Source organism: Oncorhynchus kisutch, linkage group LG16 (assembly GCF_002021735.2).
Source record: "Oncorhynchus kisutch isolate 150728-3 linkage group LG16, Okis_V2, whole genome shotgun sequence".
Classification (NCBI taxonomy): Eukaryota; Metazoa; Chordata; class Actinopteri; order Salmoniformes; family Salmonidae; genus Oncorhynchus; species Oncorhynchus kisutch.
This window is the reverse complement of record NC_034189.2, coordinates 8,394,344-8,407,054: the sequence shown is the minus strand read 5'-3', so window position 1 is coordinate 8,407,054 and position 12,711 is coordinate 8,394,344. Positions and strand designations below refer to the sequence as shown.

Genomic DNA, 12,711 nt, shown 5'->3' with positions numbered 1-12,711 from the left:
TGATCATTTCTTTGTCAGTGGGCAAATGTACAAATCAGCAGGGGATCAAATACTTTTTCCTTCACTGTATGTGCCATAGAGAGGCTTTTATTCTCTATTTTGGTTAGGCCAGGGTGTGACTAGGATGGGCATTCTAGTTTCTTTATTTCTATGTTTTCTGTTTCTATGTTTTGGCAGGGTATGGTTCTCAATCAGGGACAGCTGTCTATCGTTGTCTCTGATTGGAAATCATACTTAGGCAGCCTGTTTTGCCACCTTAGTTGTATAGTTAGTATAAGTATAAGTTAGTAGTTAGTTAGTTGTACAGTGCATTCGGAAAGTATTCAGACCCCTTGACTTTTTCCATAGTTTGTTACATTACAGCCTTATTCTAAAATTGATTAAATCATTTTGGTGTTTATAGATATTATGGACTGTATATGAATATAAAAGGTGTGTACAGCAGTAGTTATGAAGGATGAGCCTGGACTAGAATACAGTATAGACATATGAAGTGGGTTAAAACAGTATGTAAACTCACATCCTCTGTCAACTGTTCAGGTGAATATAGTAAGCATCGGTACCGTAGCAACAGAGATCCAGTCAGCTCTGGCCGACAACATCCTAGCAACGGGTGTCATGGCAACGCTACTAGCAGCTGATGGCGTGTGAGTATGACTCCATTTCGGGTTTAAGACACACACCTTTGATTTCAACATCTGTTTAGTTTGTTATTCTAGTCTCTACAGTCAGTCATGACGTGACGTCTCTCTGTCTGTCCACCAGGTATTTCCCCTACGAGGAGGAGTGTAGCCACCGTCTAGTAAGGGAGATAGGGAACGTAACAGAAGCAGTAGAAATCACCTTTCAGTTCGCCTGCAAGCCTGACAGCGTAGAGAGTGAGTGATACACACACACACACACACACACACACACACACACACACACACACACACACACACACACACACACACACACACACACACACACATACACACACACACACACACACACACACACACACACACCACACACACACACACACACACCACACACACACACATACACATGCATAGATGCATGCACAAACATGCACACAACAGTAGTGGGCTTGATTACCAACAACAACGAGACGGCCTACAGGGAGGAGGTGAGGGCCCTCGGAGTGTGTTGTCAGGAAAATAACCTCACACTCAACGTCAACAAAACAAAGGAGATAATTGTGGACTTCAGGAAGCAGCAGAGGGGAGGACCCCCCCCCCCCCCCCCCCCCCATCCACATCGACGGGACAGCAGTGGAGAAGGTGGAAAGTTTTAAGTTTCTTGGCGTACACATCACAGACAAACTGAAATGATCCACAACAGACAGCGTGGTGAAGAAGGCCCAATAGCGCCTCCTCAACCTCAGGAGGCTGAAGAAATGTGGCTTGTCACCCAATACCCTGACAAACTTTTACAGATGCACAATCGAGAGCATCCTGTCGGAAACTGCACGGAAACTGCACCCCGTCAACCGCAAGACTTTCCAGAGGGTGGTGCGGTCTGCACAACGCATCACTGGGGGCAAACTACCTGCCCTCCATGACACCTACAGCACCCGATGTCACAGGAAGGCCATAAAGATCATCAAGGACAACAACCACCCGAGCCACTGCCTGTTCACCCCGCTGTCATCCAGAAGGCGAGGTCAGTACAGGTGCATCAAAGCTGGGACCGAGAGACTGAAAAACAGCTTCTATCTCAAGGTCTTCAGACTGCTAAACAGCAATAACTAACTCAGAGAGGCTGCTGCCTACATCAAATCAAATCAAATGTATTTATATAGCCCTTCGTACACCAGCTGATATCTCAAAGTGCTGTACAGAACCCAGCCTAAAACCCCAAACAGCAAGCAATGCAGGTGTAGAAGCACGGTGGCTAGGAAAAACTCCCTAGAAAGGCCAAAACCTAGGAAGAAACCTAGAGAGGAACTAGGCTATGTGGGGTGGCCAGTCCTCTTCTGGCTGTGCCGGGTGGAGATTATAACAGAACATGGCCAAGATGTTCAAATGTTCATAAATGACCAGCAGGGTCAAATAATACTAATCACAGTGAACAGGTCAGGGTTCCATAGCCGCAGGCAGAACAGTTGAAACTGGAGCAGCAGCACATCCAGGTGGACTGGGGACAGCAAGGAGTCATCATGCCAGATAATCCTGAGGCATGGTCCTAGGGCTCAGATCCTCGGAGAGAGAGAAATAAAGAGAGAAAGAGAGAATTAGAGAGAGCACACTTAAATTCACACAGGACACCGTATAGGACAGGAGAAGTACTCCAGATATAACAAACTGACCCTAGCCCCCTGACACATAAACTACTGCAGATAAATACTGGAGGCTGAGACAGGAGGGGTCAGGAGACACTGTGGCCCCATCCGATGATACCCCCCGGACAGGGCCAAACAGGAAGGATATCACCCCACCCACTTTGCCAAAGCACAGCCCCCACACCACTAGAGGGATATCTTCAACCACCAACTTACCATCTGAGACAAGGCCGAGTATTAGCCCACAAAGATCTGTGACAAAGATCAGTGACTAACCCACTCAAGTGACGCACCCCTCCTAGGGACGGTATGAGAGAGCCCCAGTAAGCCAGTGACTCAGCCCCTGTAATTGGGTTAGAGGCAGAGAATCCCAGTGGAAAGAGGGGAACCGGCCAGGCAGAGACAGCAAGGGCGGTTCGTTGCTCCAGAGCCTTTCCGTTCACCTTCCCACTCCTGGGCCAGACTACACTCAATCATATGACCCACTGAAGAGATGAGTCTTCAGTGAAGACTTACATGGAGACCCAATCACTGGCCACTTTAATAAATGGATCACTTTAAACAATGTCAACTAAATAATATTTACATATCTTATATTCATCACATGTATAAACTGGATTTATACCATCTATTGTCGGCCATGTATTTATATGTACATATTCTCATTCACCCATTTAGATTGTGTATTAGGTAGTTGTTGTGGAATTGTTAGATTACTTGTTAAATATTATAATATAATTAATAATTAATACTGCACGGTCAGAACTAGAAGCACAAGCATTTCACTACACTCGCATTAACATCTACTAACCATGTGTATGTGACCAATAAAATGTGATTTGACACAATCTCACACACTCTCAAACACACACACACAGTACCCCATAGTGACTCCCAGTGTGTGTGTGTGTGTGTGTGTGTTGTACAGGTTTCATGCGTAGAGCCAGACTACCGTTCCAGTTACAGCTGTCCTTCACCACCAGAGATCAACAGAACGTCACACGCATCATTACTGAACAGAGACGGGTTACAACCAGCAGGTATGAAACACGCACACCACACACGCAGACATGCAGACACGCACACACACACACACACACACACGCGCACACACGCACATACACACATACACACACGCACACACACACACAGACACACACACACACACAGACTCACACACACACACACAGACACGCACACACACACACAGACACGCACACACAGACACGCACACACACACACGCACGCCACACACACACACACACACATTATCATCATCATTAGGTAGCCTTGGCGTTAGAGTGGCCGATCAGCAGTTGGAATGTTGCCGGTTCAAATCCCGGGCTGTGATGATGGTGTCTGATCCCAGGTTACTAAAATATATTTTCTCTCTGTCTCTCTCTCCATCTCTCTAGCTGGGTGTGGGCAGGCAGTCTGAACATGTCAGTGTTAGGGGTCCACTGTGCCCAGCTGTGTGCCAGGTTAACTATGGAGGGAAGAGTCCACGAGGCACAGAGACAACTCAGAGCACAGCAAAACCTGCTCAAAGACATCAGGTAGGTGTATGGGGTGTCTGAAATGGAAATGTTCTCCTTTAATATGATCCGAACACGAAGCATGAAAAACACTGATATAGTGTAGGGGATAGAGAGGACTGGAGTTGCCTGTCCCCTGGTGTAGTTGCCTGTCCCCTGTCCCCTGGTGTAGTTGCCTGTCCCCTGGTGTAGTTGCCTGTCCCCTGTCCCCTGGTGTAGTTGCCTGTCCCCTGTCCCCTGTTGTAGTTGCCTGTCCCCTGTCCCCTGGTGTAGTTGCCTGTTCCCTGTCCCCTGGTGTAGTTGCCTGTCCCCTGTCCCCTGGTGTAGTTGCCTGTCCCCTGTCCCCTGGTGTAGTTGCCTGTCCCCTGTCCCCTGGTGTAGTTGCCTGTCCCCTGTCCCCTGGTGTAGTTGCCTGTCCCCTGTCCCCTGGTGTAGTTGCCTGTCCCCTGGTGTAGTTGCCTGTCCCCTGTCCCCTGGTGTAGTTGCCTGTCCCCTGTCCCCTGGTGTAGTTGCCTGTCCTTCCCCTGGTGTAGTTGCCTGTCCCCTGTCCCCTGGTGTTAGTTGCCTGTCCCCTGTCCCCTGGTGTAGTTGCCTGTCCCCTGTCCCCTGGTGTAGTGGCCTGTCCCTGTCCCCTGGTGTAGTTGCCTGTCCCCTGTCCCCTGGTGTAGTTGCCTGTCCCCTGTCCCCTGGTGTAGTTGCCTGTCCCTGTCCCCCTGGTGTAGTTGCCTGTCCCCTGTCCCCTGTTGTAGTTGCCTGTCCCCTGTCCCCTGGTGTAGTTGCCTGTCCCCTGTCCCTGGTGTAGTTGCCTGTCCCCTGTCCCCTGGTGTAGTTGCCTGTCCCCTGGTCCCCTGGTGTAGTTGTCTGTCCCCTGTCCCCTGGTGTAGTTGCCTGTCCCCTGTCCCCTGGTGTAGTGCCTGTCCCCTGGTGTAGTTGCCTGTCCCCTGTCCCCTGGTGTAGTTGCCTGTCCCCTGTCCCCTGGTGTAGTTGCCTGTCCCCTGTAGTTGCCTGTCCCTGGTGTAGTTGCCTGTCCCCTGGGTGTAGTTGCCTGTCCCCTGGTGTAGTTGCCTGTCCCCTGTCCCCTGGTGTAGTTGCCTGTCCCCTGTCCCTGGTGTAGTTGCCTGTCCCCTGTCCCCTGGTGTAGTTGCCTGTCCCCTGTCCCCTGGTGTAGTTGCCTGTCCCCTGTCCCCTGGTGTAGTTGCCTGTCCCCTGTCCCCTGGTGTAGTTGCCTGTCCCCTGTCCCCTGGTGTAGTTGCCTGTCCCCTGTCCCCTGTGTAGTTGCCTGTCCCCTGGTGTAGTTGCCTGTCCCCTGGTGTAGTTGCCTGTCCCCTGTTCCCTGGTGTAGTTGCCTGTCCCCTGTCCCCTGGTGTAGGGCTTATTGACTTGTATTAAATGCTAAAACTGCCCTACCAAGCAGAAAAGGCAGTAACTGTTCATTTGGTCGAAAATTACATTACATTACATTACATTACATTACATTACATTACATTACATTTTTTTGCTAAACATTAATTATGTGGACAAATATCCTGCCTCTTTTGTATTGTGTCTTGGATAAAATGGATATTTGATCTATTTATTTATTTATATATATATATTTATTTGAGATTATACATGTTAGCAGTAACTGTATGAAGTTACTGTAAAACCAAGGTAAATAAAAGCCATTTTTCTCAGTTCCACGCTACGAGCAGTTTCTGCCCTTTTTGCTTGGCAGAGAAGGTTATAACAAAAACCGTATGTCTTCACACTGCTGACAAGGTGAAGGCTTGTTTTATTTTGGGTGTACTGTGCCTTTCACCCTTTCTGTCTTGTCCCCAGTATGCAGAGGCCCAATCCAAAGGAGGAAGGTATCTATGGCAACTGGATCAGTACCATGACAACCATATGCGATGACCTCATTACAGACTCCCAAGTAATCAGTCAATCAATCAATCACTCTATGTCCGTCAGTCTGTCCGTCCCTCTGTCCGTCTGTCCGTCCGTCTGTCCGTCCGTCCGTCCGTCGAGGAATTAATGAAGCTTTCTTCTTCCTGAGGTGAAAGGGAGGGATATTTTTCATGACAAAGACAGAAAGAGAGAGACAGAAAGACAGAAAGAGAGAAACAAAGACAGAAAGAGAGAAACAGAGACAGAAAGAGAGAGACAGAAAGACAGAGAGAGAGAGAGACAGGAAGAGAAAGACAGAAAGACAGGTAGAGACAGACAGGAAGAGAGAGACAGAAAGAGAGAGAGAGACAGAAAGAGAGAGATAGAAAGAGAGAAAGAGAGAGAGAGACAGAAGAGAGAAAGAGAGAGAGAGACAGAAAGACAGAGAGAGAGAGAGACAGGAAGAGAAAGACAGAAAGACAGGTAGAGACAGACAGGAAGAGAGAGACAGAAAGAGAGAGAGAGACAGAAAGAGAGAGATAGAAAGAGAGAAAGAGAGAGAGAGACAGAAAGAGAGAAAGAGAGAGAGAGACAGAAAGACAGAGAGAGAGAGAGACAGGAAGAGAAAGACAGAAAGACAGGTAGAGACAGACAGGAAGAGAGAAAGATAGAAAGTGACGCAGGATACAGGTTACTAGTCAGGATTTCTTCAACTTCTTCACTCTCAATTCAATATACTTTATTGACATGGAAAGTTAAATACTCTTTCTGTCTCGCTCTCTTTTTCTCCCTCTCTCTTACTAGGGCAACAGCAAGATCAACGACCTACAGCCCTCCAAGTCTACTCCTGTGAACGTAGGTCACACACACACACACACACACACACACACACACACACACACACACACACACACACACACACACACACACACACACACACACACACACACACCGTTTCCTGTGTGTCCTCCCAGGCACTCTCTGATGAGGCAGCCAAGGTGGTGTACCAGATGAAGAGGGCCAGCAGTGTGGACCAGAGCAGGAGGAAACAGACAGACATTGTGGCTCTGTGAGGAGCCTGACCACAGCAGTCACAGGTGGCAAAATCGGCAGACATCTTGGATCCACAGGAGTCAGCTGCAGCATCAACAGTTGCCAAAACTGGCAGCCATGTTAGAGACTGGACACTCACTCAAACAACTCCAAATGTACTACCTAAATATTAAATAAAGACGTGTCATTTACATGGTGCTGTGTAACGTCATCATCTTATTGTTCTTCTTTAGAAACCAATGTCTCCTGAACGTTGTTAACAAATCATGTAACAAAAATCTAGGGTTTGAAATGCATCTTTGACTCTACTACGTGACAGAAGAGCCCTGATGCACACACTCTCTCTTTCTCTCTCTCTCTCTCTCTCATTCTCTGTGTCTCTCTCTCTCTCTGTCTTTCTCTCTCTCTCTCTCTCTCTCTCTCTCTCTCTCTCTCTCTCGCTCTCTCTCTCTCTCTCTCTCTCTCATTCTCTCTCTCTCTCTGTTGTCTCTCTCTCTCTCTGTCTTTCTCTCTCTCTCTCTGTGTATCTGTCTTCTTCTCTCTCTTTCTCCCTCTTCCGTCTCTCCCTCTTTCATCTCTCCCTCTTCCTTTCTCTGTCTCTCTGTCTCTCCCTCTTCCGCTCTCTTCCTCTCTCTTTCTCTCTCTCTCTTCCTCTCTCTGTCTTTCTCTCTTCCTCTCTCTCTCTCTCTCTCTCTTCCTCTCCTCTGTCTTTCTCTCTTCCTCTCTCTCTTCCTCTCTCTGTCTTTCTCTCTTCCTCTCTCTTCCTCTCTCTCTCTCTTCCTCTCTCTCTCTCCCTCTTCCTCTCTCTTCCTCTCTCTCTCTCTCTTCCTCTCTCTCTCTTCCCCTCTCTGTCTCTCCCTCTTCCTCCCTCTTCCTCTCTCTCTCTTCCTCTCTCTGTCTCTCTCTCTTCCTCTCTCTGTCTCTCTGTCTCTCTGTCTCTCTTTTTCTGGTTCCTGTTAAGAGCTGCAACATTCTGAACCATAGATGATGGGGGTGATTTCTGACTGACAGTGACCAGTAATCTAGACGGGGGGAAATGAAAAGCATGTCAAACTTTCTCCAGATCAGTGACTGCAAACAAATGACTTGACTTTAGCAATATTTCTTGAATGATAAAAGCAAGACTGGACAGGCTTCTTAACTTAAAGGTTAAAGGTGAAGTTAATATATTTTTTTTTACAACTAAATCTCAATGATATAGATTATATTTTATTATTATTCACATGTTTAAAAACAAAAAAAAACATGAAAAAAAAGGCTCAAAAACACCCCAATACATCCTTCTAGAGACGGAAAAGCTCTTATTAAGATGGAATTTTAACATTGTGGATTAAGGTCGGAATGACACAACTTCGTGTGTGTACAACATCTTACACCATAAGACCTACCGACAGAGCCGTTTTCTAAAATCTATTTGGTTGCTTTTGGAGCATTTGTTCATGTTCTGTAAAACAAAACAAAAATAGTACTTATCCTTTCAGGTCGAAGTCAAAGAAGACAATGAGATTTCTGGCAATAGGCTTTACATCGGTGGACAAAGGAACAAGGCTATTTTTAATCTAGGTTTCTATCAAGGTGTGGATCAAATAATGGGAATCCTCTGATTTCTTGTAAGTGAGCTGGAGGAAGTTGTCAGAAATCCAACGTTTGATGTCAGCAAACACTTGACTAAGGTAGCTAAGCTAGTCTGATTGGTAAATAAGGTAGCTAAGCTAGTCTGATTGGTAAATAAGGTAGCTAAACTAGTCTGATTGGTAAATAAGGTAGCTAAGCTAGTCTGATTGGTAAATAAGGTAGCTAAGCTAGTCTGATTGGTAAATAAGGTAGCTAAGCTAGTCTGATTGGTAAATAAGGTAGCTAAGCTAGTCTGATTGGTAAATAAGGTAGCTAAACTAGTCTGATTGGTAAATAAGGTAGCTAAGCTAGTCTGATTGGTAAATAAGGTAGCTAAGCTAGTCTGATTGGTAAATAAGGTAGCTAAACTAGTCTGATTGGTAAATAAGGTAGCTAAACTAGTCTGATTGGTAAATAAGGTAGCTAAGCTAGTCTGACTGGTAAATAAGGTAGCTAAGCTAGTCTGATTGGTAAAAAAGGTAGCTAAGCTAGTCTGATTGGTAAATAAGGTAGCTAAGCTAGTGTGATTGGTAAATAAGTAGCTAAGCTAGTCTGATTGGTAAATAAGGTAGCTAAGCTAGTCTGATTGGTAAATAAGGTAGCTAAGCTAGTCTGATTGGTAAATAAGGTAGCTAAGCTAGTCTGATTGGTAAATAAGGTATCTAAGCTAGTCTGATTGGTAAATAAGGTAGCTAAACTAGTCTGATTGGTAAATAAGGTAGCTAAGCTAGTCTGATTGGTAAATAAGGTAGCTAAGCTAGTCTGATTGGTAAATAAGGTAGCTAAGCTAGTCTGACTGGTAAATAAGGTAGCTAAGCTAGTCTGATTGGTAAATAAGGTAGCTAAGCTAGTCTGACTGGTAAATAAGGTAGCTAAGCTAGTCTGATTGGTAAATAAGGTAGCTAAGCTAGTCTGATTGGTAAATAAGGTAGCTAAGCAAGTCTGATTGGTAAATAAGGTAGCTAAGCTAGTCTGACTGGTAAATAAGGTAGCTAAGCTAGTCTGATTGGTAAATAAGGTAGCTAAGCTAGTCTGACTGGTAAATAAGGTAGCTAAGCTAGTCTGACTGGTAAATAAGGTAGCTAAGCTAGTCTGACTGGTAAATAAGGTAGCTAAGCTAGTCTGACTGGTAAATAAGGTAGCTAAGCTAGTCTGACTGGTAAATAAGGTAGCTAAGCTAGTCTGACTGGTAAATAAGGTAGCTAAGCTAGTCTGATTGGTCAATAAAGCTGTGTTTTCATCCACAGTGAAACGGAATGTTATGACTGCGGATGATGTCACCTAGGTGCGGATGATGTCACCTAGGGGAAGCATGTACAGAGAAATAAGAAAGGGGCAGGTCAGGGTTTTCAGATGTAATTGATATATTACAGGTTGTGGTAGTTGTGTATGATGTAGTGAGTACCAGATGATACTGAGCCACCCGCTCATCGAGATACATCTGCCACATAAATATGCCCAGAACCAACCGAGGGCAACTCCGGAGATTCCCACCCACCTCTCCAGCCAACAGAGTTTAATAAATGGGCAAATATTGTACAATCCAGGTGTGCAAAGTTCTTAGAGACTTACCCAAATGACTGTTTTATTTTTAATTCGTTTTTAAACAAATTATACATTTTTTTTCTTCCACTTTCACATTACAGAGTATTTTCTGTAGGTTGTTGACAAAAGAAACCTCCACTCTGTTGACCATTTTAACCCCATTCTGTAACACGACAAAATGATGAGAAGAGTAAAAAGGGTGTGAATACTTTATGAGTAGCTCTGGGATTAACTGCTTCAGCAACATTTCTAAATGAACTATGTGACAGATGGCCTAGGTTGTTTGTCACTCTGTCTCTCTCTCTCTCTTCTTCTCTCTCTCTCTCTCACTCCTTCTCTCTCTCTCTCCTCCTCTCTCTCTCTCTCTCTCTCTCTCTCACTCCTCTCTCTCTCTCTCACTCCTTCTCTCTCTCTCTCTCCTCTCCTCTCTCTCCTTCTCTCCTCTCTCTCTCTCTGTCTCTCTCTCTCTCTCTCACTCCTTCTCTCTCTCTCTCTCTCCTCCTCTCTCTCTCTCTCTCTCTCTCTCTCTCTCTCTCTCTCTCCTCCTCGTCTCTCTCCTCTCTCTCTCTCTCTCTCTCTCTCTCTCTCTCTCTCTCTCACTCCTTCTCTCTCTCTCTCTCTCTCTCTCTCTCTCTCTCTCTCTCTCTCTCTCTCTCTCTCTCTCACTCCTTCTCTCTCTCTCTCTCCTCCTCTCCTCTCCTCTCCTCTCTCTCCTTCTCTCTCTCTCTCTCTCTGTCTCTCTCTCTCTCTCTCTCTCTCTCTCTTCTCTCTCTCTCTCTCACTCCTTCTCTCTCTCTCTCTCCTCCTCTCTCTCTCTCTCTCTCTCTCTCTCTCTCTCTCTCCTCTCTCTCTCTCTCTCTCTCTCTCTCTCTCTCTCTCACTCCTTCTCTCTCTCTCTCTCTCCTCCTCTCCTCTCCTCTCTCTCCTTCTCTCCTCTCTCTCTCCCTCTCTCTCTCTTCTTCTCTCTCTCTCCTCCTCTCCTCTCTCTCCTTCTCTCCTCTCTCTCTCCTCTCTCTCTCTCCTTCCCTCTCTCTCCTTCTCTCCTCGCTCTCTCCTTCTCTGTCCCTCCTACTCTCCTTCTCTCCTTCTCTCTCTCTCTCTCTCTCTCCTTCTCTCTCTGTCTCTCTGTCTCTCTGTCTCTCTCTCTCTCTCTCTCTCTCTCTCTCTCTCTCTCTCTCTCTCTCTCTCTCTCTCTCTCTCTCTCTCTCTCTCTCTCCCACTCCATCTCCAGGTTGAGATTCCCACCCACTTTTCCTGCCGGTTGAGAAGAATGTTATGATCGATAGCATCAAACGTGATGAAACTGCTGTCACAGCTTGATATATAGCTCCGTCTGTACAGAAATAGCTCTGGGTAGAACTGCTTCAGCGACATTTCTAAATGAATTGCGTGACAGATGGCCTAGGTTGTTCCTTTCTTTCTCTATCTCTCTTTCTCATCATCAATTACATTTCAATTTAAGGGCTTTATTGACATGGGAAACATATGTTAACATTGCCAAAGCAAGTGAAGTAGATAATAAACAAAAGAAGAAGTTCCAAAAGAATAAAGACATTTTAAATGTCATATTATGTCTATATACAGTGTTGTAATGATGTGCAGATAGTTAAAGTACAAAAGGGAAAATAAATAAGCATAAATATGGGTTGTATTTACAATGGTGTTTTTGTTCTTCACTGGTTGCCCTTTTCTTGTGGCAACAGGTCACACATCTTGCTGCTGTGATGTCACACTGTGATATTTCATCCAGCAGATATGGGGTTAATAATCAAAATTGGGTTTGTTTGTTCTAATTCTTTGTGTGTCTGTGTAATCTGAGGGAAATAGGTTCTCTCTCCATTTCTGTTTCTCTATTTGTTTTAAAGGAATAGTGCAAGATTTAGAGATTTAGGTCATTTATCTACTTACTGTTAAGGCACTCCTCTGTGAAGAGGGAACGCAACACCCTGCTACAACTCAACTCCCCGTGAAGTGAAAGAGGTATGGGACTGTAGGTGCGAGTAAGGATGACAAAAGGCAGAATTTACCGCTCACAAGGAATGTATTCCTTCACAAGGTAATATGGGGGAAAGGGGCTGGACAGAACCAGAGCAAAGAAAGTACATCTCAAAGCCCCCTCTCCTACCTTATCTGCCTACCCACTACTTACCTAACCTACCCTCTCCTACCTTATCTGCCTACCCACCTACCCTCTCCTACCTTACCTGCCTACCCACTACTTACCTAACCTACCCTCTCCTACCTTATCTGCCTACCCACTACTTACCTAACCTACCCACTCCTACCTTACCTGCCTACCCACTACTTACCTAACCTACCCTCTCCTACCTTACCTGCCTACCCACCTACCCTCTCCTACCTTACCTGCCTACCCACTACTTACCTAACCTACCCTCTCCTACCTTATCTGCCTACCCACTACTTACCTAACCTACCCTCTCCTACCTTACCTGCCTACCCACTACTTACCTAACCTACCCTCTCCTACCTTACCTGCCTACCCACTACTTATCTAACCTACACTCTACTACCTTACCTGCCTACCCACCTAACCTACCCTCTCCTACCTTATCTGCCTACCCACTACTTACCTAACCTACCCTCTCCTACCTTATCTGCCTACCCACTACCTACCTAACCTCCCCTCTCCTACCTTACCTGCCTACCCACTACTTACCTAACCTACCCTCTCCTACCTTACCTGCCTACCCACTACTTATCTAACCTACACTCTCCTACCTTACCTGCCTACCCACCTAACCTACCCTCTGCTACCTTACCTGCCTACCCACTACTTACCTAACCTACCCTCTC

The 12,711-nt window shown here is 45.9% G+C and overlaps 1 protein-coding gene across 1 annotated transcript; it reads left to right on the top strand.

Annotated features, from left to right (window-relative positions):
- Positions 1 to 6,934, top strand: LOC109884925 (uncharacterized). Its single transcript, XM_020476820.2, has 7 exons — positions 1 to 647; positions 766 to 878; positions 3,213 to 3,324; positions 3,700 to 3,840; positions 5,638 to 5,731; positions 6,490 to 6,540; positions 6,660 to 6,934. The coding sequence occupies exons 1-7, from the start codon at positions 619 to 621 to the stop codon at positions 6,756 to 6,758; spliced, it is 639 nt and encodes a 212-aa protein (XP_020332409.1). The 5' UTR covers positions 1 to 618; the 3' UTR covers positions 6,759 to 6,934.
- Positions 6,935 to 12,711: the final 5,777 nt, after the last annotated feature.